We start from the raw sequence: 27,478 nt of genomic DNA on the forward strand, positions 1-27,478 counted from the left end.
GCTTCGAGTGTGTAAGTCTAACCTCTCTCTTCCTACATTTTTTTTCCTCCTTCCTCCTCCACTGAACAAACAGGACCAACTGTCACTGAGAGCACATGTCAGACATTAAGCCCAGCAGTTTTTCTGATTTAGGCACAGCTCTCATTTGGCTGCTGCAAGAAACCAGTAAACACATTTTTGAGCCAGTGGCTTCTGATAGTCTGTGCTGGTTCAAAGAATGAACACCGTTTTCTGCTACTCCTACAAAAACAGCAGAAATGCCTTTTCCCTGTGTGTTACAAGGTGGGTGTTTTATTTTCCTTCAGGCTCAGCTGTAACTCGGGTGACAGTGTGTGCTTTGGCATACGGTATGGAAACTGGTTTAGACTGAGGAGGTCCCAACACTGACACGAGGGCAGTGAAAATAAACCCGAAACAAAAGAAAGGATGTGAAGGTAAAGCTCTGAAATATCACTTACTGCATCAGCAGCTTTTGGTAACTCCAAAGAATGTCATCACCTCTGTAAATGAACCTTTGTGTGTTATAACCTGCTGTTAAACCTAATTATACACACATGAAAGCTCTGTGGGAGGGTATTTGGACATGCGGGTCAGCTGAATGATATTGCATTAATAATGCATTAATGAAGCCACTTTAGCCTTGTTAGCCAACAGAAACCTGCTGTGACCGCAAACTCCTGACTTGGAGGCACATGTGCTCACACATACAAAACAGTGCACATGTTAACTGGTGGGTACGTCTTATGTGACTGTGTGCACTGCCTGCCATGCTTCAGTGCCCTTCATCTGGGACTCAGGGCAGGTATGAGGGACAAGACAGCTGGTTGAACACTGAGGGCCCTCTCTCAACTAAACATAAATCGCTTTACAACAACTTCCTGCTAGTATAGCAGGGTTTTTTTTTTTTAATTTACTGTTAAATATTCATTGAAAGTCAGATCATTATTATTATTTGTGAATTCTTCAAATCTGGTCATGAGGTTTATGCCCATGTCCAGAGAGAGAGCATGGAATATTATGGTGCTGATGCTAAAACGGTTTTCCTGACGTAAGAGTCTAAACATCTAACAGAAATTGCCGTGCACTTTACAAATTAATTTTTTGCAAAGTGGCAAAATAAATAAAAAGCTATTCTATTCAATGCAACTATTTTCTGTGCAATATGTCTGTGAGGTACAGGCGTCCCATCAAGCTAAAAAACAGTGACCAGTGTTTTCTACACTGTCTTTAATTGTGACTTAACTGTTTGATTTTCTGTGGATACTCCTACCAGACTGGAGCTGATTAGGTCGGCATGCTTACCAAGAAAATTAAACCCTTTCACAATATGTAAAAACAATCCTCATCACTCCAAAAGTCAAACAATTTGCTACCAGCAATTTCCTACGGAGTTCTAGGCCAATACTGCTCAATGCTTTAAATTGTATCATTATTTTCAAATAGGATACAGAATTGGATTATATCATTTATACTGATACGTGCATCTTTTCTTAGTAAAGGTTTATGCAAGTACCTCTGTGCCTCAAACTTGTTTTCAAAGTTCTTTTGCGAGAGAGATAACGTTGCCCATCAATGAATAAGAGCTCTAACTTGACAGTTTATTGGCTTCTGGAAGCATGTTAAAAAATTGCTGTTTTCAGCATCAGACTACAACCAAAAGTTGACATTTTCACCCATCAGAAAATGGGGGTTGCTTGTTTGCTTTGTGGGACTTTTAGATTTTATTGCATTCGTTTGGGGTCAAAAATCACCCATTATAAAATACCACAAAATAACTGTCCAATCAAGGCACCAGCAAATGAACAACTTCTGTGTTCTGCCAGGTAAAATTATTTTTATATCACTGGAGGCTGGTAGATTAAGGTCTACTTCTTCTTTGTGAGAAAAAGCTGGCTGACTGCAGTAAGAACAGTTCATTTTTCCCCACGGGAGGTAAAAGTGTCTGTTATGTGAATGGTTATTGACTTGGTGGCTCCGACTATACTTCTTTCAAACCAGCATGTTTTGGCACTTAAACAGGCTCTTCAACGCGTTCTTTTACGAGTGTGAACACAGCCTATGAATATACAACCCCAAGTCCAATAAATGGACAGTGTTTAAAATGTAAATAAAAACAGAACTGCAAATCTCAAAACCCTTATGTTATTCACAATAGAACACAGAAAACAACAAATCCAATATTTACTATTACATGATAAATATTAGTTTGCTTTGAATCTGATGACAGCAACATCTCAAAAGTTGGGACAGGAGTAACAAAAGACTAGAACCGAGGCAAAGTGTAAAACTGTTCACAACTTTGAGACATGTTGCTGCCATCAATTTCAAATTGTACATTTTTATCAGTTCAAACATTTGATGTTTTCTATATTACATTTTGAAAAATGTAAATTAAAAACAGAACGCACAATGTCCCAGGTTTTTTGGTATTGGGGTTATAGTGATACACCCTAAGACAGCTGATCCTTCCAGAATGAAGAAAAGACACAAACTAGGAAATATGGAAACCAAGAAAAGGAGTTTACCTTAGTAATGTGTGCAAAATCTAGGCACTTACTGCACTGAAAATGATCATCCTCCTTCTTGAATACCAGTGTCTGTGATGATAAACACACGTCTTTCTACTAAGGAAATTATCCAATGTTTTGAAGCCAAGCAAATTAAATAACTGTTGACAGCAAGTTTAAATTCCCATTTTAGACCATTTCCAGGCAGAACATGCTACCATGTCACTTGTAAAGCGAGCCAGGAGCCAAGAGTTATAGAAACATTTGAGATCTTCAATCCAAATTTCAAGGCACGGCAGGAGGATGAGCCTGTATGAATGTTTTAGTCCTAAAAGCAACTGCTAAGGAAAGTGAAATACTCCTGCAATCTGACAACAGTGAAAGTGACCACATAAAAACAGGCCTCTCTTTCGTGTCATCTCAAGAACATGACTGATTGCTCTATTAGTAAAAAGGTCAGGTGGCACGTTTTTTCCCTTCCCACTATGCAAACATCTGGAAACAAGAAGTACAAAGAGGTCCCTAGAAAACAGCTTCATTTATGCTGCACTAAAGTACTGCTATGCATACATGACACCCCAGTGATGTGAAAAAACATCTGTATTTAACCTAAAATGAACCTGTGACTCCATCCATGCCTGTCAGACTGAGTGTTTAGTAGAGAATAGGTTGTGTCTACCCTAAAAAAGCATTTTTATTTATTTATTTTTTAGAAACACAAGCCTGGAATGCAACACTGAAATATGCAAGATCCATTTATCTTTTCAGAGTGGGGCAACAGATAAGAATCTATCCAATCCACTTTAAAGTGGGCAGCTATTGGTGGTACTTGGTGTCTTAAGATTCAGGTCATTAGGCTGAGGGCATTTCAAATATTCATCAAATGTTGTTCACCCCCCATCAGTGTTTCCTTTACTCTCAAATAGGGCTGCCACAAACGATTATTTGGATAGTCGACTAGTCACCGATTATTTTTGCGATTAGTCGACTAATCAGATCATCATCCATTGGACGTAAAACGTACAGCTTATTGCACCAGCAGCATCTGGTCTAATATAACTATCATTAGCTTACAGCTTTAAGTGTTTAAGGTCTGTGCTAACTAAAAATAAAGACAAGATGATAGTTTATTAAATTTTAATGAAATTTGCAGATTGTTTCGGTGAAGTTTAATAAACTCCTTGCTATCTAAAATATAACAGGACACCGGAGTAAATTCTGGAGCATCTCACACTTCTGATAATCAGCTGTCTGCTTGATGTTTATTTATAATTGATAACAAAATTTCAAGGAAACCCCACGTCAGACACATAAAAACCAAAATTTCCAGAAGCCTCGCAGTTTTGAACAAAGTGAAACAATTCCTTGATAAAGATGCACTTCGTACTCTGTACTGTACCCTGGTTCTTCCATATCTTACATATTGTGTGGAAGTGTGGGGAAATACATATAAAAATACAACTAATCCATTAGTCACAGTACAGAAACGAGCACTGCGTATTATTCACAAGGCTGGTTATCTAGATCATACTCACAAATTCTTTCTTCAGGCAAAGTTACTTAAATTCCAGGATCTGGTTAATTACAATACATCCATAATTTTGTATAAAGCTTTTACTAAACTTTTACCGGCAAATTTACAAACTAGATTTGAAATTCGAGAAAAGGTTTATAATGTGAGAGGCTTTGGAGAATTCAAATTACCCAGAACTCGAACAACCCGTAAAGGCTTTTGTGTGTCTGTATGTGGTGTGAAAATCTGGAACAGTCTGAGTTTACAATTGAAACAATGCAAAAATATTCATAGATTTAAATTTCTCTACAAACAGTTGGTCTGGTCACAGTATACTCAATGATGGGTTTTAGTGTGCTCTGTAATGTCTGTCCTCTTACCATTGCTGGTATGGATTCCAAAATAAAAAATAAAAAATAAAGTGTGCGTATGTATGTACATATATGTACTTGTGTGTGTAGATATATATGTATGTATATGTATGTGTGTCTGTTACTTGTAGTTATTACTGCCTGTTACCTGTGGTAATGCAATTTATAATTCATATATTCTGTATTCAGTTATGAAGGCTCTAATTGTTGGTTGCGAGCTGCCGCTTAGATGCTTGTATCTGCCCGGGGCTGTTGATGGGTCTGTATGCAATGATGGGCGTAGCTGCGGGAAGTTTATTGTTTTTTTTTGTTGATGAGTGAGTATAGGGGTGGGATTTAATAAGTTTTCTTCGTCCCACTCCTTTTTCAGGCAAGTTTTGTTTTTTGTTTTGTGTATTTTATGTTCAATATAGGTATTTGTTGTGCCTGAAAATGAATAAATAAATGAAATGAAATTTAGCTGTGTAAAAACTATAACTTTAATCTCAGCCAAACAGATTTACTCAGGAACAAATAAAATACTAAAAAAAAAGCCAAACAATAACATTGTTAAGTTATCTAAGTGACTTATATATCATGTTTAACCTGAGTAGCGAAAGACAGCGGTGGGTTTGAAAACGATTTGCCAGGAGTCCGGTGTTCTCACGGCTCTAGTGAGCCTAGCCCCCGGCTCGCTATCGAGCTAGTGGGTAACAGACGTCTCTGAAAACGTCAGAGCGCTTTTTAAAATATGTGGTGTCCTGATAAACTGAGCAGATATTTGAGGTTTACACAGCTACATTCTCGCCTGAAAATATGTTAAACGTTTATTTTGTGACCCAGAAAGAATAATAAGAGTAAAGTTAAAACTAACTAGCTGCCGCCATTGTTGGAAACTGAGCTGGGCTGCGCTATGAATTCTGGGACACAGCTTCTTCTTCTTCGGGGTTTAACGGCAGCTGGCATCCTTGTACATGCAGTGCTGCCATCTTCTGTTTCAGTCCGTTATTACACTCTTAAATCCTACTACTTATTCCTGCGTCTTTTGGGATCTTACAAAGCTTCAAACGACGCGTCGACTATTAAATTAGTCATCGACGATTTTGATAGTCGACGTAATCGTGACTAGTCGACTAATCGTGGCAGCCCTACTCTCAAACAGAGGAATACCACTCGAAGAAATTCTACATCTCAGTGTGAAAGCCATACCTGTGACCACAAACTAGGCATTCTCCAGGAGGCAGCCATTGTGTGACATCAAGAAACCTTGTTCTTGTGAGGGTGGTTTCAACAAGATAGCAAATGTAGTTTTATTTACATAGGGCTGCACATGTAGAGCTGCTAGGATCTGCTAAGGGTGTTTTCCCCAGCTTGATGAAGACAGATAAATGTTTTAGTGGTTCAGAGCAAGATCTCTGTTAAATCATCTATGTTTAATTGTGCATGCGGGAACCAGCCTTTCAGCAGATATTTCCCTCCAAAACCCGACAGAGAGGCAAAGATCACATAATACAAGCTGCCTGCATATACACACAAACAGTGCAGCAGGCATAGGCCCTGGAGACAACACTATGAATGTATTCCCACAAGGCCATGGTCCCAATTCATTCACAACCATTACTGTTGACACATTATAAAATTGTCAAAATGACCTTTTTTGGTAATTTGATGTTATTCTCTACCTTTTGTTGTCTCCCAATTAAAATGGATTTATGGAAAAGGTGCTAAAGAATAGCTGTTGTGTTGGGAAGCATGTCAACAGTAATACAAGCAATTTTTTTTTTTTTTTTTTTTTTTTTTTTTTTTTTTTTTAACTTTGGGGGAATAATCTTTGAACTGTGAACCCAAGTGCCATTAATTCCCATTATTAGAAGGATGCCTTTTGAAATGCAATTTTTCTGACAATGTAAACAAAGCAGCGTTTGACCTACTGACTCATAGCCCATGGGCCTTGCAGTGCCATGACTGTGTTTGTTTCTTTGTCATACCCTTCTGGCCAATTCATTGATCCACACTAATACTGCCCACCGGTCATTCTCAACATTAGCTAGCAGAAGCTAGCCACAATTGTAACCACTTAATAAAACCAACCACAAGGCCGCGAACAACTCAACTCCTGTAGGGAATGGGTCTGTCCTGATCTAGGTCAGCATTGCACATGCTTAATTAACACGGGTAATGTGGGGGGAAAAAATCCACAAAACACAGCCTCTAAAATATGTAATTAAGTAATCTGGTTAGTTGGAGGAAAGTGCAAGGACAAGGGAGACTTACCAGACCTCCTTGTTATTACCATAATTCCTTCCACATGAAGCAGAAAAGGTCTTCAGTAAAACAGTGAACTAGCAGGTATTTCATTCCCTGTGGGTTACAGAGCAGTGGCACTTCACTCCATGAGGCGAATGGCACACATGCACAGGAGATGGAGCCAGGCCTTAGGGCTAAAACTCCCTGTCACCTCTTTTTAAAAAAAGGACACATAAGACCACACGACTGCAAGAATTGACAACAGGCACCAAACACACACAAACTTTAACACACACCTCCTTGGGCTGAGAGTTATAATGACATTCAGGCTTTGTACAGCACCCCCGAGGTATGCAAATGGAGGGTAATTTGTTTTATTCACAGTGGAGCGGATCGGCTCCACGGTGATGTATGTTCTAGAACAATATCCACTGTTGAATCCACAGCAAGGCCAAATATTCAGGACAGGAAGCCCATTGATCAATTCAGCTGGGTAATATTAGCTCCTGTTTCGGGCTTCATTAACAGAGGAGATGTCAGAGCACACACACCCTATGGTTCGCTGCATAAACTCTCAATGGCCTGTGACTGTGGCATCGGTGCTGTTAATACAGCGCAGACCACACCGTGCAGCTACAGCATGACATCATAGGCTGGATGCATTGAAATTAGCATGTTTCTGTTGTCATCAAGCATTAACTGCAGTACAGTTTAGAGCTGCAAGGATTTAAAAAAACAAAACAATGGTAAATAGCCTCTTCTTTGGAGTCCATTGTTTTATGCACACTGCTGTGTTATGCCCCCTGCCATGAGAAACACAGGCACACACGGACAACTTCTTCCAAGGATGAACTCGGAAAGAGCACGGCCCGAAGGCACAGGATGTCTCTTAATGTGTGACTCAAACTAATGGACTGCCTCCGTCTACTGTGCCCCTGCCCTCGCCTGCTCCCTCGCTCATCCCATCTCCAACGCAGCCTCTCTTTTCTCATCTTCCAACCCAAATTTCCTCTGCTCCTTCTCGTCTTCCAGCCCCAAACAACTCTATTTACTCCCTCCTTTGCCCCATCCTTTTGTTTTTATGCCTCAGAATGCAGTAGCACAGAAGGCGGGATCAATGTGACAGCAACAAGACAGATGTACACACAATGCACTCACGCACGCGTGGGTGACAGGCTTTTGTCCGAGGTCAGCATGCTTAAGAAAAAAAATAAAATGAAATACAAGCGTGGTACAAAATTTTCTTCAAACAATGCACGTTTTCCAGACCATCCCTAAACCTAACAAAGCACACGATCTGGGACACACACAGTGTTATCTGAGCACAATTCAGAATAGCCTATTTTTAGGCTATTCTGAATTGTATGTGGGTCTAACCCTGCCGGAAACACACACACACACACACGAGCATCCAGGGTGTCAGGCTTTTTAAAAGTCATGCCTTTGCTGACTGCGGTGTCGTCATCTGGTTGGGTTTTCCTCCGGTCAAGCCCGTCTCTTTCAGGATGACAAGCCGCAATTGGTGCTTCAGTGGAGACTTAAAAAGAAGCTGTGGCTGCAGCAGCCCTCCACACGGAGAACAGCAGGTCGGCTGATAAAAGGGCCGCTGTCTCTCCTCATGCAAACTGTAAATCACAGACTGTCCGAAACACTAAGGAAGGGCTGCGCTTTGCAAAACTGGGGGCGAGTGTGTCTATGTGCGGCTGACTCAAAGCCGCTTGTCTCAGATCCTGGCTCAAGATTTTTAATGATTGTATTTTTTACATGAGGACAGGAGGATTTTTTTTTCGGGGGGGGGGAGGGGGGGGGGTGAGGGAGAAATTGCTTGTGACTGTATGGGGATAAAGAGAACACACTCTGTGTTTTCAGGCTTGCCTAAACATGTAGTGCATGCGCTGCAGGTCTTATCACCCCGTCACACAGCCAACCATCTCTGTGACATAGCAGAAGTCCCATAACCAGTCAGCCCTGCCATGACTGACTGACTACGTCTGCCTGGGCCTGCCAAGCAACTGATTCACACGGAGCTTCTGTTTGTGCGCCCAATGAAGTGCTTCATTCAGCACCAGACGTTTGGATGACACACTCAGTTATTCAGAGCAGAAACAGTTTTTCCCCTCAGATTCCCACTACTCAACAAAACAAAGCAGCCGCTTCTCTTCTCTTACCATCCTCAGTTCCTTTATGAAGCGCTGCAATGACAAGTTGGGAAGCCCCAGGCATGCTTTTAAGTGCTGCAGCCATTAAGACAAGCGAAACTGAAAGACCATGAAGGTTAAGGACTACAGAATCCAGATTGTTAGATTGGAGGAGGAAAAGAAAGAACCGGACCATCTATTTGGTGGGTAGAGCTGGTTATTAGTAATTTCAACAGCAGCATGGAAACATTCACAGCCACACCTGCCTTCACACACTGATACCATCAATACATTCTGCTTGGTTTGCAACAGATTATAATTACAGGGATAACGGTTAATGATATACCCAGCTTTGTTACAGCCAAACAGGATTACACAAAAGTAATTACACCAAACTTTGTGAAATTCCAGCCACATTTAACAACGAAGATATTATCTTGAGAGTTTAAAGTGGTCTTACTGCTCATTTATACTGCGACTGTAACAGTCCCAGAAGATGCAACAAAAGCCTCGCAGTTTTTATTAATATAGTGTGAGCATAACGGCTCTTAAATATTGGATCCCATTCCTCAGAAGGGTAATTAGAAATACAGCTTCTCTGTGCAAAAACATTCCCAAAATGCATGCACTGCTATCAGCTTACCCGTGCAGGGAATGTTACTCCCAAGTAGTCTGGATTAGACCTTCGGTCACTAACGCTCGCCAGATGTGCGGACAGCATGACTCATGGATGGTGTGTGCCCTGCCCTTTAATCTCTGCAGCAAGTTGACAAGTGCCACCAAGTCAAAGCACAGCCGCGTAGCCAAGTAGTGCGTGTATGGGCAACTGTAACACACAACCCACGCAGGCACAACGGCTCTTTAGCTTCATCTGGGAATAAGGGCGATAAAACTTGGTGTTATGAGCTCGTGGCATCATAAAGAGACAATTACATCTCCCGTGATAAGTTGTTTCGGGGGAGGCTTGCGCCTCTGTAGAACGATATAGTGCTACATAGGGCGCAAAAGTAGGATTAGGGTCTGTTTACGTTCACTTCTGATGACCAAGGACGCGCCATTAGTTCCTACACAAATATTGCCACGCTTGTTGTGGGCGCGCACGGGGACGCTTCAGGCTGCGCGTGCAGGAGCGCGTGTGCCAGATCTTCAGGAACATCAGAGGGGGGCAATCGGAAAGCCAACGAGAAAAACTGCAAAATGACAACAACAAAAAAAGCAGCAGAGCAACACTTACTTGCCGATGACCTCGCAGAGCTCGTACACATCTTCAAAGAGAATGTCGTCGTCCGCCATAGTCCGACCCCGGTTGGGGAAAAATTATCCACCCCCCACCCCCCCACCAAAAGAAAAAGAAATGCGTCCCAAACCTCAATTTATGGTCCTAAAAGGAGTGCTACGGGCAGACGACAGTGTCAGGAATAACTGACAAAACGCCGCTCGTGTCGCCAGCAGCAGGGTAAGTCGGGAAAGAGTTGCAAAGAAACGTTTCCAAATCCCAGTTGTTGCCTCCTTCGTCGACCCCCTGTACCCGCTTCCCCCCAAAAAATAAAAATCCCCCGCTGCGAGTGAACCGGCACAGGGAAGAGCTGCGTATTCCAGGGCTCTGCCCCGCCTTTCCCGGTATCGTGCCCCCCCGTTTCAAAAAGCAAACCTCACAGGGTTGTCAAACAACATAGTAAACTACTTCACCAGCGTGACAATCCCCGTAACGACGCAGACATGGTCACCGTTTTCAGTGTTGTGCTGACAGAGGGCGAAACGAGCCGGTAAGGCAGTGTTGTGCATCAGGTTCGGGTTACAGCGCTGAACCAGGTGGGTTACGGTTATCTTCACATCCCAAACAGCTGCGGGTTTACTCTTCAGTGTTTTCGGGGGTGTGCGCGCGCATATACACAGAGTCCTCTTGTAGTGTAACGGACGACCTGGTTCAAGTCCTTGGCGTACAAAACCACGCGCGTCGCACTCCTCGTCTTTTACCTCGGCTTGACAAGACTTTGCAGCCTCTGGTTTACCTTTTATTTCTTCCCACTATCGCCCGTTTGGCCCGGACGCTCAGCTCTACAGAGCTTCCAGAAAACCAAGCTCCTCCTACACGGGAGTTATGAAACTGCTCCCTTATCCTCCATCTTGGCGCCAAGCCTTTCCTCACGGTTCCCTTGTCAGGTTAATAGGCTTTGAGCCAATATGGCGGACCGGTGGCGCCGTAAAGATTTCTCTAAACCCGCAGTTTCCTCTGGACTTTTTCAATGGAGTTCCCACCCGGAAGCGAGTAGTATGAATGAAGAATGTTCGCAAATGTTAGGAAGTATATTATTTAAGTTGAGTATTCAAGAAGTCACGTCTAACTTTTTTCTTTAATGATTAAAGGTACATAAAGCTTAAATTTGTCAAAGAATAATCAGCAACTATTTTTGAAACAAATTTTCATCTAAAAAAAAAAATCTAACTTTTTTCCCTAGTTGTCCGGGCTGAGCCTGTGCCTAATTGTTTTACATAATGAATGGATCTGTACAAAACAAGACCCTGAAGTTACAATGGGCTCTAGGTATGAACAGCCCACATATTTGAGGAATTATCCTCTGTCAAATCATGAATCTTTGTTTCCTGGATCCAGCCTCTTTAGTTTGCAGATTGTAAGTGAATATTTAGATTTTTGAATTGTTGCCTGGACAAAAAAGAAATTGTCCTGGGAACATGTGACAAAGCTTTTGTGCCAATTTGAATCGTACAAGTAATCACTTATTGGAGACTCACCAAGTTAAAATAGCTTTGAATTCTCACCCTATTGAGTATCTTTAAAATACGGTGGTCTAAATGCAAACCCATTTGTCCTGAGACATTTATCTAACCTTGCTGCTCAGCAGTAGTCAGAGGTATGGCCACCACAGACTGGGACTGCTTTCAAATAGCTTTGCTTAAACGGTTTTTAACTGAATGAAGTGACCCAAGTCTCACTGTGGCAGCCATGATAGTATTTACAGAAATCACTGATCAAAATCTAATGAGACCAGGGGTTCCATTATATTGACCTTTATTTTTTACTAGTTTATGGACAATCAATACAGAAAGTCTAATCACAGACACATTTATTTTTTGAGAAATTCTTTATTGAGTTCAGTTGATTCTTTTGAGCATTATTGCACTGACAGATTATGGAAGGTGGACAAACAGAGTGTGGCTGGCCCTCCTGCGTTGAAAAGAAAACCTTAATCAGAACTGCTCACGACAATTATTTGGCTTGTTAAACTTCAGTTAGCATTTCATAGTTTATTAAAAAAACTGTGCTAATATAGATGTTAGCAGTGCTCACCTTTTCCTGGTTTTCAGCAGGATGTGGAGCAAAAGAGTAAAAGAAGTTCAATCACTTGCTTATTAAGAGCCCCTGGGGCAAACCAAAGTAACAGGTTAGAGGAGTTTAAACAAAACATTTCTAATATCCAACTGATTAAATGTGTTATTTAATTATTCACAGAGATCTGTATATATGCGAAAATTCATTCTTTCTATTGTAGTTTGGTTTGGTGTTGGTTTATGTATATATTTAGATTTTCATTTGGCTTCGTTAGCCTTCAGACTTGGGTCATTCCAGATACTCACATGAGGCAGGTAGAGTATCAAAAGAAGCCAGCTGCTTCTTAGCACGTTGGTCAGTGTGTGTTGTTTTGAATTCCTGCTCTGCTAATAAAGGTCTTGTCTTGTCTTTGTGAATTTTCCTTCACATGTTATCATATCTATGTGTGATTTCACAGGGGCGCAAAATGATATGAAAATGATGTAATGTAACCTGATGACACAGAATTGTATTTTTTATTATTGTGTGTGGAATTATTTATTTATGTTTTTACATAAAAATAAAGGAACATAAAGAAAATGCTTTCTGAGGTAATTATTCAGTAATAAAGTTACCCATTTTGTAAAAAAGATCAACAAAAGACTTTATTAAAAATAAAATAAAATAAACTTGTTTTGTAAAAATCCACAAGCCACATTCCACTGATTTCATGCAAACCTCATTATTTTTCTTATCACTTCTAGGTTGGTCAGTCCATCTGTCTATTTACTGTTTTTATTTTGCTTTGTTTTTTAAAAGTTTCAAATCGTACCCTGCGGCCCAATCACAGATCTATAAACTGTGAGTAATTCCCTTATTAGACAAAGTCTGCATAAATGCACTTTTCTGTCATTATTATTATTATCATTATGGCCTGATAGCAGGACAGTCATAACCCCTCATAGCGGGAATCCACTTTAAAGTCTCAATATATGAGTTTGGCCAACCCTCATAGCCAATGGTCTATTAAGTGTCTGTCATTTTAATGAATGCATCCACATATTTAAATAGTCATTATCTTAAAAGCTTAAGTAACATTCTGCAATCTTCAACAATGCTAAATTTACCATTATGCAGGCCGTGTTCTTCTACATGGCCTGCATAAGCAAATGATAAGAGTTAGTAATCAAAAGAACTGACTACTTGGTCTACCAGCCAAGCAAAAAAACAAAACAAAAAACAAATCAAACATTAGCTTGTTTGCCGGCTGCACATCACTAATGGTCTCACTTCAGTCCCTTTTATAAAAACACCTAGTTCAACCACTAGTGTTAACATCCACAATGACAGTAGATCTGTTTTGTGAAACTGAAACGCATAGATACTTATCGCGTGATTGCTATAATAGGGGGTAACGTTATTACTAAAATGCTAATGGTGATGCAAGGATACAGTTCATGAGTACACATTTCCAGCTGCTTCATTTCTATATGGAGAGAAGCTGTTGCAATTTATAGTGAAAACTGTGTCACAACATTATACTGTAACAACAGAAAGACTGAAACTTAATATAGTAACAACCTCTAAACACAGTTTCAAGCACTGTGTACAATCATAATTTGACACACTTTAAATAAAATATCAGTTTGCCCTTTTATCCTCTGTCATGGCAGTTCTCATAATCTTAAACTGCTTTTTAATCAGCTACCACCAAAATACAGCCTGAAACTGAGCTAGTGTAGACATGTAGGCACAACATACAGACAAGCGCTGTCTATTCATATTTCATGGGGCTCTGGTGGGATAAATACATTGCCAGCCGATTGCCTAATTAATGCCGTGTGAATAATTAAGCAGAGTTAGTAAACCCAAGATGATGAGCTTGTTCTTTTATTTATGGTTTTTCAACAAAAAGGACTAGATGTAATTAAATGAGCCCCAGAGCAATTACTGTAGGTATTGTTTTATTCCCTTGGTGCATGGTTGCTTAGGTTGCACTAAAATCTTCTGTGTGGGTCTTGACAAAAAATAAATAAAATAAAAATAATTTTTTCAAAAAGTGCCCTTGCGTATCACGCAAGACTGTGTGTGCAGGCAAGGAAGTCAGGATGTTGCGAGGTGATGAGCAGGAGGCAATTTGGCTTAGGAATAAGAGAAATCAGGACATCAGAGGAAATCTTATCTCTAACCAACACACTCTTCTAGACTCGGCTGGTGGGGCAGCAGTTGTATGTGTGTGTGCGGGGTTTTTTGTGTGTGTTTACCTGATGCTCTTCAGACTCTTTCACCAGTCTAAAAAAAGAAAGAATTACACCTGAAGCTGATGTATTATAGATTTTTTCTGCTGAATGACGGTGTAGTATTTCTGTCATGGCACTGAGTCTGTGACCCAGTGTTTTTGGTTTATTTAATATTGCATATTCCAGGTTCTGGTTTTTTGAGTTGTTTTTCTGCTTTGTGTTATATTTGTAGTTTCTGCTCTTAGTTTTGTCATCTGGCCTTTAGGTTCTGTTTCCATGCGTCTCCTGTGTTCCATGTTCCATGTTTTGTCAGCCTCGTCTTCATGTTTGTTTAACTCTTGTCTACAAGTTCGGTGTTCCCTTTCTGTCTCCCCAGTCAGTCTTGTTCCCATGTCCTACCTCTGCCTGCCATACATCGTTACATGACAATTACTGTACACGTGCACACAAATCTTGACACTCAAACTGAGCTGGCTTTTTTTTTCAGTTTGTGTAGCAATTCAGAGCCGATGAAAGACTTCTTCTCAATTGTATCACTAATTACACCAGCTCATTATAGAGCCAAGGGACCTCACATGCTGAGCTATTGTAGTCAAAATACTTCAATATTTACTGGAAGTGTTGCTTAACCAATTCAGTATTGCATTTCCAAAAAATAATAATAATACAAAAACAACTTGCTATGCTAAAGTTTAGAATAGAATAGAATAGAATAGAATAATCCTTTAATTGTACCACAAGGGGAAATTTGTTTGTAACAGCAGCCAAAAAGACACATATACAAACAGACACAGTAAACAGGACACAGAACAGAAACATACACACAGACAACCACCAAAAACCAGGGTGTACAATTCCCATCACTGTTTGTAGAGGCTAAAGGCTGGTATGTGTTCCTCTGGGCTGCAGGTGAAAGTGCATGAGATCATTACATTTTGTGTGTGTACTATATGAATATTCATTAGAACATTTGTCATAAAACGGTTTGGTTTTTTTTGTTCTTATTTTTTAAAATTTCAATGAAGCAGTCAGATTAATTCATACCAGTGAGAACCAACGATCCGAGTTGGTGCAGGTATGCAAGGTCTTTGTTCCCATCTGATTCCCATGTGTGGTTAGCCTTAAAGGGGACATGAAATGCTGCACATACTGTATAAAGGCTAATAAACACCACTGAGCCCTGCTCTCAAAAACTGACATAGATGTTACACTGTCTGTCTAGCTGGATTTAAGAAATAAGTGCTTAAGAAACAAGAGATCGTTGGATAAGGTTAGTGGACAGCACAGATTTAAGGTCACTGTTAACTGAGCCATGAAGCACACTTACACCTCTCCAAATCAATTTCGGGGGTAGGTTGAGAAACATCTCAATGTGATCAAGGCCAGTTCAGAGTAGCCCAACCCAAAGCTTCCCACCTCCATGTGCAAGACACTCTCAGCACACCCACAGAGCTCTAACATCTAACAGGTCGAACCTGCTCTGGCAACTCAAGAAGTATTTGCGCAATATTATACACATGGTTTTAATGTTGCAGCATGATCACTGTATGCTGTCAATGAACAGTTTACTGATACCAGTCTCAACATTTTATACGTTTTTTATGCTGGGGTCTATTACTTAATGGTACCTTTGTCCATTATCTTATTAGAAGTGGCTTTCAGTTGTGTATTAGTGGCATTTTTATATATTTTTGAACAGATGTTGTTTGTAATGTCACATGATAGTACCTGCTGGAATTATGCATTTACTGACATTCTAAACATTAGCCTCAACAATCAGCATTTGGTGTCATGCTCCCTGGGTCACTGACCCAAGGTTTTGTGTTTTAGACTTGTGAGATTCGTTGATGGGTTATCTTTGAATTGTTTCTAAGTTGTTGTGCTTTTCTGCTTTGTACTTTGTACTTTGCACTTTGCTTCCAGTTATGGCTATGATATGATATTCCTTCTCCCAGATTACCTTCCCGCTGTTCCCAGTGTGCTGTCAGATCTCCAACTGTGACATTCACTAATTCAGTTATTTCCTGTTTTATTTTGGTAGCCTTTGTCTTGTGTGTTTGGTATCCAGTTTCACCTTCCCTTTCTAGTTTTTCTGATTATCCTGATGATATTATTGATATCTAGTGTTCCCTAGTGTTTCCCATCTCCCAGTTACTTGGTGTGTGTTTATTGTCTTAGTCTCCCAGTGTGCTTTGTCATGTCCTTCTAAGTAGTGTGTTTCCTTCTTCCACGTTTCCCTGAAATCCCTACTTTTTGGATTATTTGTGTTTCCAAGGGAGTAAAGTTTTTAAACTGCCTTTTGAGTTAATGTTTTGTTTCTTGAGTGCTGACGGTTTTTGAATCAGAAGAAATAAAGCTAAAGAAATGCATGGAATAAAAACAATATTTTGAAAAATGTAAATATTCAGAAGTCACTGTTCATGATTCAGAGAGGATCTGAAGACATACACACACAAACTGATGTATAGGATTTTGTTTTCTTACAGTGCTCCATTGTAAGATTCTGGCTTGCAGGCTCTCAGTATGAAAACATATCAAATAGAAACAAGTATTACCACAGCTTTACTGTCCTACTGTCTGACACATTGTAGCTGTTGATTTAGAGTTGCAGTATTTTGGGGAGCCAAAGCTGTGCATTTCAGTGTGTGCTAAGTGACCAAAGCCCAAAGAGCTCAATGTCGAACAACAATTGTATTTGTATGGGTGCTGTGGGACATTTTACACTTCTTTCAAAAGTTAAAAAGAAAAAGAAAAAGCCAACTGCATGTTACCTTTTCAACCTGTGCATGTGAAGGACAAATATTATTTTCATTAATGCAATTTCCCAACTTCATCACTAAGTAAATATCTTAGTGAGATAGCTAAAAAAAACCTTCGTACAGTCTTTGTTTGCTATCCTTCTCACATGCTTTCTTTTTTTCATCACATCTGTTAAAATGCTCATTCCACTGCAATCAGTCATGGTTAGGTTGAGCTAGTCCATAGATCACCACATCTCATTTCTTGTGAGATTTAGATGTCCTGCAGGACTCCACATCATATTATCCGTAGTGTGAAATTGAAAGACTTGTGAGAGTTGCTTTGTACGGGCCTCGCCCAGTTATTTATTGACGCTCCATTTCCTATTCTGCAGAAGTCTGTATATGATTTGAAGTTTTCTCCATTGGGTCAAGCAAAATTACCCTTTAACATGCAGTTCACCTGTGATCATTGTCTTCTCTGCTTTTCCAAGATCTGTTTTTGAATAAAAGCCTGACTTTAGGAAAAGGTAGAATTAACTTTTAAAAACTATATGTGGGACATGTTGTACAAATTCTTTAGTAAATTGAGACACCTTTTCACCCTACTTTGCACAAAGCAGTTTACACAATCACTGTCAATAAAGCTAAAGGCCCACTAACCAGTTATTTCCCACTTAGTTGTGAGATTATGGTCATTTTTGGTGGCCCTGCAGTTTTGGTGGCCCTGCCAATGGCGATCTCTCAGTCACTGATAAGGAGCCGCTCTGCTCGCTCCTACAGTGGAGATTCTCTGGAATCTTTACTTTGAAAATTTGTTCACAAAATTGCATTCTTGCAAGGACTGAAGTCTTCAGATTGACTGTCATCTCTAATCCATCTTGGTCAGAGGGAAGCTGATCACTGTCTCCATTAAAAGCACAAAACAGCAAAGCTAGAAAGTGATGTTTCAGGGAACAGTGCATGTGACAGATAACTGATGCTTCAAAGCCTTTGGCATTACACAGTCTGATCGAGAGAAGATGCTGTACACCACTACAGTGGATTTTAAATCAGACAATATGAAGCGTAGACTTTCAGCTTTGATTCAAGATTTTTTTTTAATAAAAGTTTTCCATTTAGTATTTTAAGAATTACAACCATTTTTTACAGTCTTGTATTTCAACTTCGAAATTAATGGGACAGACTAACATACATTTAAATAGGATGAATAGAATGCATTTTTGCATTCAATAAAAAAGCACTTGGCCATTGAAGAATGGCCTGTTGCTTTTACAGTATGCTTTGGGTCATTATGCAAATGATCACATTTTGATAATAATCATATTATTGCATTTGCACTGTGAAGCACAGTCTGAGAGTATAGCTCTGTACACTTCAGAATCCATGCTGCTACTTGCTATCAGCAGTCACATCATCAATAAACAGTCGTAGCCTGTTGTCACTGGCAGCCATACTCTTGCCATATCGTTGCCTTCCTGTTGTGAGCATTTCCATTCATGAAGGCATCTGATTGCAGACTTTGACAGTGATACTACTTGAGAGTGTTCTTGACTTTACTAGATGTTGTGAAGTTATTTTTTTGACCAAGGCAAGAAATCTGTGGTCATACACCAACTGTCTGGTGCTTTGGGTATTGTTGAGCAGTGACTTAATACTTTTAAAGAATAAACTGGATTTTTGATTTGGCCACTCCTAAAGTTTTTAGTATGTCTCTGATGTGTCTGTGAAGGTCATCGTAGTCTAAGGAGCTTGGAAAGAAAAGTGTCTGGATTTCTTTAAGCTTCCTTGAAGACATTTCACCTCTGGTCCAAGAAGCTTCCTCAGTTCTAAGAGCAATATGGGAGTGTCCCCATGAGAGGGACATGGAACTCCTATTGATCCTCTGCCTAATCACATGAGCCAAGGTATGAAAACAGGTGTGAGTCACAATCAGCAAAGGTTTCAGGTGAAACCATTGTGAAACCTAGCCCCACCCTATTATGTGATTTTACTGAGGTCTCTCTGATAGGTTTATTTTGATTATCATCCTAATAATGACCTCCTTCCCTTGTACTGACATTTCTTTTGACCTCTTATTGAGAGTTCCCGTGAGCAGCTACCAAATGCAGCTTCAATCAACTCCAGGTCTCTGTTTAATTTGCCATGATAATGAATGAACATGCCTCACCTGGTCATGAAACTACTTGTCAGTCAGTTACCTAACTTTCTTTAGCCTTTACAAATGGGGGACTGTTTTGCAAATTTCTACAAAGTCAATACATAACATTTGTTAGGCCCCTGAATTAAATCTGAAAATATGCATTTTAGTCTTATTCTGTTTGATTTTAAATCAGTTGTGGTGGTGTATAGAGGCAAAACCACAAACTTATATACCTTATATACCTGACTGTATATATTATACATGTCGTGCTCTGTTGTTACACAGAGTTGTGTTGATGTGAGTAGTTCATTATTGACTTAGAATGTGTAAAAAAAAAAAGAAGTAATTTTGACGGTAACATCACTTCTAAAACACTGGCTGTAAAAATGACAAGACTTTGAGTGAGGGTGAGTATAAAGAATACAGTGTGTGTTCTTTGTGTGATTCCTTTGATGTGAGGAGGTATGATCAGAGACTGTGTTCAAGTCTTCAGCTTTCCTGTGATCTCATGGAAGTCATCAGCTACCCTGGAGCGTCTGCTGAACAGTGACAGGATCTCAATAAACTCTGCTGACAATCTGTTTTTATTCACTCCTAGATCTCCTCCTCGCCCTCAACTATGAATTTTCTATGATAAAGAGCAGAGTAAGCACTCCGTGCGTAGCTGTCAAGGAAGCACACTTAAGTATGTATATACATTTTTTTATTTCATGAGATCATAATTTGACTGCGTTCGTTTCTTTGTGTTTGAAGTCATTATAGTAATTGTAGCTCTGTTTCTTTGTTGACAATGAACCACGAATCATCACATGAATTGTCATTCTTCTGGTTTGCTTATTCAGTATGAGAAGTGCGACCAGAACGTTTTTGGAACTAGCCCATAATCATCTGAACCCTTCTTATGTTCCCTTCCCTCATTGCTTCCTGGAGGCCTTGCTGTGACCACTTGGATTGTTCCTTCTGATTTCACCCCGTTTATTAAACACGCACAGAGAAAGAAATGTTAATTTCTTTTTAAAGTTACTTGAACTGTGAATGTTGGTGGTGAGTGCTGGATTTCCGCAGCGCCTTGAGGTAATTGTTGTTGTGATTTGGTGATATACAAATAAAATTGAATTGAAGAGAAAAATTGAACTGTTTTCAACATATTTCAGTCACAGTCCACAGTGTCCAGAGTTGAGCGGGAATACGCATGATCTGGAGTGATTCGTCCACCATTCGCTGTGCCTTGCAGCGTGAATTTGTCCCTCAGCCTGAGACTCTCAATGTCTGAGGGAGAACATTCATTAGAATCACTCTGCACTGTGGTGCATGACAATGAGGACGATGTTCTGACATACCAGAGGAGATCCAATGCAGAGCCACAAGTGCAGGAGGAAGTGACCTTAAAAAGGAAGTGAACTAAAAGTGACAAAGAGGTGCGTAACAAAGTAATCCTGAAAGGAAGAGACAATTTTAAATTAGGTGTATTTTTAGTTGGTTTTTTTTTTTGTGGCTGATTCACTGAATGTTTTGAACACTGAACACAGTTTGCATAGTCATACATTGTTCCTCAGTTTATGATACCTCTGTCGGTACACTTTCATACCTGCATGCTGTATTTATTTGCATTGTGAGGGAATTTCCACTGGGTACTGTTGTATCAAATTAAACACAGCATGTGCTCTTAATGGAACTGAGTATCAAGGCTTAATTGTAGCGCTGTTTTGCCAAAATTTACATTTAATTGTCATCCAGCCAACCACTTAATACTACTCTTCTGTTACACCGAAGACTACAGATTCACTGCATGTGTAACATTAATGCTACGTAAAAATCTGTTGCTCTTACTAAGCTAGCATTAGCGTCACTATCAGTACTGTGTGACATATCCTCTTTCTACTGGCTGAATATTGTTTTTTGGTCCTCCCTTCCAGTACATAAACAAGATGGTGACCCCGAGGGTAAGCTGTGTCACATATTCAGTTAAACTGCAGGTAGCTGCACTCTTCCATGTAAGCACACACAGACTGTGCTTAACTGCGCTAAAAGAATAATAATTTGCCGGTTCACATTATTCTCCATATTCAGGCCAGCACTGACAGAACACTGGGTCAAAGTGGGTTTTGTAAAATCCAACCAACTTAAGATAACTAAACTGACATTTTAGTCAATGTTTTAAAATAAATATTAGTCAGTTAGAATATTAGTTAGTTAGGGGAAAATTGTTTATAGTCATGTGATGCCTTACCTTCAGACATCCTTCAGACAGTCTCAATACTGCAAGTCTTCCCATATTTAAGATGAACACCCACCCCTATGACTGTATATAAATATATTCCAGAAAGGATAAACAAAATAGGTTCAATTTAAACACCTTTCAGTCTCCTTTTCTGTCTGCAGTTTGGTGCTGAGTGTGCACTGTACACACTGCCTGCTGTTGCTAAAAATGGTTTACGAGAGCGATGTGAATCTGCACATGGACAGCAGACATTCCTCTTTGTTTGTTGTCCCTGTTTGAAATGAAACCCGGTGATGACATCTGAATTAGGGCAACAGAAGGGAAAAGGAAGTGATGTGCACAACCCTAAATTAGGGCTACACAAGCATACAAAGTAAGAAAAGCATTCAGATCTCCCTACAATAATACATACAGAGAAAAACCCAACAGTCATATGATCCCCTGGGAGCAAACGCTTTGGCAACAGTGGGAAGGAAAAGCTCCCTTTTAGCAGGAAGAAACCTCCGGCAGAACCAGGCTCAGGGAGGGACGGCCATCTGCCGCGACTGGTTGGGGTGAGAGGAGGATGACAGGATGACAGACATGCTGTGGAAAAGAGCCAGAGATTAAAGTAGAGTCAGTCCATCTCAAATCACCCAAGCCTTCTGCTCAGCCTTCTCCAATTTGCATACAAATTTCATGGGACAAAGTTTGACTGAGTGATGTAAAATTTAATGTCATATATCCAATGCTTTTCAAGACAAATCTTTTTGAAAAATGGTCCTTTGACCCACTTTCAAACCATCCATCCATTCGCTTCCGCTTCTCCTTTTCAGGGTCGCGGGGGGTGCTGGAGCCTATCCCAGCTGTCATAGGGCGAGAGGCGGGGTACACCCTGGACAGGTCGCCAGTCTGTCGCATATTGCGAAACATGACCTCAGATTTCAAAGTAGGCGAAATAAGGGGGGCCCTGAAAGTCAGCTTAGCTGGCTTCTAAAAAATATCTAGATATATGAAGCTAAAATGTCACATCACTCATTATATATGTTCAAACTGTGGATCAGAAAAATGTTAAGCAAATTGGAGATGGTTTAACAGAAGCTGTTCTAAAAATCTGAGGATTTGCCACTTTCAGGTGCTGAAAATGAAAGATATGCAGATATTTAACCAAATTATTTCCCAAGTTATAATTAAAATACCATCAGAAAACTCTAGAGTTTTGTTCTATTCAAATTAGATTATCTCATGATATTTTGGTTCTGTTAAAACACTGCCTCATACTTTACGTTTTCAAAACTCACTTTTCAAAATTATTGTTATCTGTCTTATACTACAGCCCCTAAAACATGTATAGTATTTGATAGTCATGTTCAAACATTGCCTTAGATTTCAATGTGTTAGAAAAATGTTATGAAAGTGGCTTGACAGGCCTTTTAAAAAGGAATTTGATATATGATGCTAAAATGAACATCAATCATTATATAATGTATAAGTTTGAACCATAAAATGTTTATACAAATTGGTGAAGCTGGAGTAGAAAATATTCAACAAATTTGATGATTTGAGATTAGTGGGAGTGAGGTATAATCAGAGTACCATCTGCATCTTTCAGAATTTTGTTCTATTTCGATATATTTGGTTTCTCCAACAGGAAATGATCCCAAATGTACAACAGAATGTCTAAAAACAAAAAGAGCCGAAGTGGTCCGAATGGTCCGGTCAAAGTCCAGGCCCTAGCCTGATTGAAATGCTGTAGTGGGATCTTAGGAGAGCGGTACATAAACAAATACCCTCCAACTTCAATGAACTGAAGCAACACTGTAAACAAGATCAGGCCAAAATTCCTCCACAAAGACTCGACAGACTGATAAAGTCATGTGGAAAATGATTGCTTCAAGTTACTTCTGCTGAAGGTATCTCTACAAGCTACTGATTTTTTTTTTCTGTTCTTTCTGCAGGAGTCTGTGACAGAAGAGAAAGAAATGTTAATATAGGCACTTCAAGCAAATTTTGAATGTACTATGTGAGATTAGCTTTCAAAAACAGATGGTTTATGACTCAAATTGTTGGCAGACACAGTCCATTAATGCTTAATTTACTTGCTTCAGAACTAACTGTATTTGCTCTGTACACATCTCTTTAAACAGCCCGTCGCTGGGGACTGATTCTGATGTGTGAAACACTGTATGCAGCCCCAAGAAGCACACTGGTACACATCACACAGGCACATCATGACAGTGTTCCTTAATGATATCCTCTGCTGGTTTTGGGTTTTGGAGTATTAATAGAATAGAATAGAATAGAATTCAACTTTATTGTCATTGCACATGCACAGGTACAGGGCAACGAAATGCAGTTTGCATCCATCCAGAAGTGCTTTAGTGATATAGATATATTACAATTAAGTTATTAAGTCTTGCCCCTGGCTGAGTCTAAAGCAAAGCTTGTTCCATTTTTCAAGAGCAGAGTAAACCAAACTCCCCCACTAGGAGGCTTTAGGAAAAGTATTGCATGTGGAATGCATCATCCTTTTTGCTGCAGGAATCCATTTAGGAGTTTTTTAAGGCTCCACAGTCTCTCCATCTGACTCTACAGTCTTCATACAAAAACACGCGGTCTTACTTTTTAATGTTTTTGTATCTTTCCTTTCTGTGAGTTTGACCCGAAAAATTCAAAATTTGATCAATGAGTTGTGTTTCAGCACTCAAGAGTCAAGAACGCTACACTTTTTTTTTTTTTACTGTGTTACCAAAGATCTGTCCTCATACTGACTACAACAGCTCATCTGTTATTAACAAAGGAGAAATCAATGATGGTTTACATGGGACGGATCAATAGACATCACAGCCTGCAGGATAGATGAATAATTTGGTTACCGGTGGGGCTGACACAATGAATCAAAACCAAGGTGTGTGGATGTGTGCGTTTGTCTTTGCATTCATTTATAATTGTGTGTGAGTGAGTAAGAGAAACAGGAAGCTCATCGGTCTAGCTGGCTGCAGCAGAAGTGCTGTCTGCAGGGTGCTTATCGGGGACAGGGGAGGAGGCGGGGAGGAAGAGGCGGTGAGAAGGGCTTAGAGGAGGAGGTATGAGATGAATGGCAAATGGTGTCTCTGAGTGAAAAAAAAGACACACAAAAAACAAAAACGAGACTCTCTGCTGCCCAGAGAGTCTACATGTCCCATGATAACGTCACAAAGAAAGGAGCACAAGTAAGCACTTGAAGGCTCAAAACCGCACAAGGTTTTAATCCACTGGGCCTTGTTCATGACACGACATACTGCTGAAGCCTGAGGCTGAATTAGCATGTTCCTCTGGTTTGTTTTCACGATGGCCTTAGAACAATCTTCACCTCAGTTTCTTCCTGAAGTTCACTCCCAAACACGAGGTACTGTGTTGAGTAGGTTTTACTCAAAGGCATTCATCTTCATAGGGGTAGTCGGCTTAATGAAATCACAAAGAAGAAGAAGTAGAAAAAAACTAGTTGTCACACATAATCACATGCTGCCTGCTGGGGTCTGACACACAAAAGCCTACCTGAGTAAACTCGTTCTGGTGTTTCTTCCCAGAGAGAGGGCAAACAAAGGACATAAACCACCCTTTTTTTCATCTACATGTGTGTTTACATGCACTTAATCAGCTGGGCAGGCTCATGTTACATCTTAAAAAACTATTAGAGAAATTAATCGTTGCACTTGTGTTCATGTGTGCATTTCCAGCTCTGCTGTGTGGCGTGGCAACCACCAAGTGAATATGTTGTATTGAAAAATAGCTCTTTTTGGTGTTTGCTCAATTTCATGTGCCCCGCGGTACTTTGTCCCCAGACAGATGAGTTGAAAGACACGCTGAAGAAATGTAATGGACACATTTTAATGGGCTGTTGCTCGGCGGCAGAGACGAAGGAGGGGAAAACACAATTATTCACTCTGCCTGTTCTTCCATGAAGGCGCGCACGTCTGTCTGAAGCAGTTGGGAGAATTTTCAGCGGGTTCAGAAATCAGATGCCGTTACAAGATTTTTATTGCGTTCAGATATTATTGATGTTGATTTTAACATCGTGTCAAAGAGATTCTTGTGCTCGGCTTTCCCAGGCATTTTAGTGGTGGTGATTTTGTTCTGGACATCCTCAGTGGACTCCTTGGTTTGAGTTGTGTTTGAGACTATTATGCTGCTGATGCCAGGGGTGTTTCCAGGACTTTACATGGGTAGCACAGGGGTGGTGGGTATCCAGAAAACCAGAAAATTCAATCAGATATAAATATTGAACATAACCACTTCATCCATTTGATGATTTTAATTGTGGACAGACCTACTGCCTCCATAAACATGCATTAATGCTGTGTTCCAGCTCCAACTCAGAAAGTCGCAGCAAACCCACCAACACAGAGTTAACAATCCAAGATGGCAGTGCTGAATAGAATAGAGTAGAATAGAATAGAATAGAATAGAATAATTCTTTAATTGTCCCACAAGGGGAAATTTGGTTGTAACAGCAGCCAGAAAGACACATATACAACAAACAGTACACAGGACACAGAACAGAAACATACACAATTTTTCTTACATATTTACATTAAGGACAATGGTTACTATATACAGAGAGTATTGTACAGTTATTAAATAAAATAAAAATAACTACAGATAAGAGGTAAAGCAGGTTGTAGTGCGAATCGGTTAATTAACTTATTGCAGTTACAGCGCAGATGTAAACATCTGTTTGTTGGGAGCAGTTCTGATTGTACAGTCTGACAGCTGCAGGGAGGAAGGACCTGCGGAAACGCTCCTTCATGCATCGAGGATGCAGCGGTCTGTCACTGAAGGAGCTCTGCAGTTCAGCAACATTTACATGCATGGGGTGGGAGACTCTGTCCATCAGAGATGTTATTTTGGCCAGAGTCCTTCTGTCTCCCACCACCTGCACTGGGTCCAGGGTGCATCCCAGAACAGAGCTGGCCTTCCTGATGAGTTTATCCAACCTCTTCCTCTCAGCTGCCGATAAACTGCTGCTCCAACATACAACACTGTAAAAAATGACAGATGCCACCACAGAGTCATAGAAGGTCTTTAAAAGCGCTCCCTGGACTCCAAATGACCTCAGCCGCCTCAGCAGGTAGCGTCTGCTCTGACCCTTCCTGTAAAGAGCATCAGTGTTGTGGCTCCAGTCCAGTTTATTATTCAGGTGAACACCCAGGTACCTATAAGAGTCCACTATCTCAATACAAACAGTAGATGTGTTTGTATGCACAAAAACAAAACTGATGCATGAATGGCATACTCAACTCAGGAGTGACACTCGAGTTTCAGCCTATTCGGGGTACACACTGTTGGCTTTTGGCATGTAAGTGTGGCTCCATAGCCTCTCCAACCGTTTGACTGCCAAACAGCAACACATGCAGACACTAATATGGGACCATAAACACTCACTAGGACGTGTGACGGCTACATTGAAGCGCAAGATTTCACAGTGAGGCGATGAAGCTAAAAACTGCAGCCTAGGTAAAACTGTAAACATGTTTTATTGTAAAGTACAATGTCTTACACATCCTTTGTTTTAAGTTAAGTTAAGGAAAGGAAGCTAGTGAACCAAATCAAGGTGAGACACATGAAAGGGAGTCTATTTGGCAGAATTTTGGATTGTGTTGTTTTACTTCTATGATCCAGAGCTTAGGATTATATTCTTCTTAAGAGTCTTGCTGAATGGGGTTAGGGTTAATGGTCCTCCAAGACGCCCTATCTCTCAAAGAGGCAATACCTCTTGGTAACCAAATTTGGTATTTTGATGGGTTCTCTCCTTCTGCCTCTGCTTCTTTTCCCTTGGATTTTTTCACATGTAACGTCACATTCCGACCCTCCTCTTCTCATAATGTGTCCAAAGAATCTTGCTTGTCTCTGTCCAATGTTCCTACAAAGTGATCTGTTGGTGTTTGATACTTTTTAAAACCTCTACATTAGTCATTCTGTTGGTGTACCATATTCTCATCCTCCTCCTGATGAACCACATCTCTGCTGCATTGATGGTGTTTGCAGTTTTCTTGTTTATTTTCCAAGCTTTGCTTCTATACATGAGTATAGTTGTAATGTAGGCATCTAGGACTCTCTTTCTACAATTTTATCAACAGAATATAGTTGTA

General features: G+C 40.2%; 1 protein-coding gene across 1 annotated transcript in view; it reads right to left on the reverse strand.

The window, feature by feature from the left end:
* Nucleotides 1-10,071, reverse strand: part of caska (calcium/calmodulin-dependent serine protein kinase a) — a 165,143-nt gene extending 155,072 nt beyond the window's left edge. The window contains exon 1 of the mRNA XM_085375214.1: nt 9,990-10,071. Coding sequence (XP_085231340.1) covers nt 9,990-10,048 — 59 coding nt within the window. The 5' untranslated portion in view covers nt 10,049-10,071. The remainder of the gene's footprint in view (nt 1-9,989) is intronic.
* Nucleotides 10,072-27,478: the final 17,407 nt, after the last annotated feature.

Source organism: Diplotaxodon limnothrissa, linkage group LG16, assembly GCF_057381915.1.
Source record: "Diplotaxodon limnothrissa isolate DT_005_m linkage group LG16, D_limnothrissa_male_GT1.1, whole genome shotgun sequence".
Taxonomy (NCBI): domain Eukaryota; kingdom Metazoa; phylum Chordata; class Actinopteri; order Cichliformes; family Cichlidae; genus Diplotaxodon; species Diplotaxodon limnothrissa.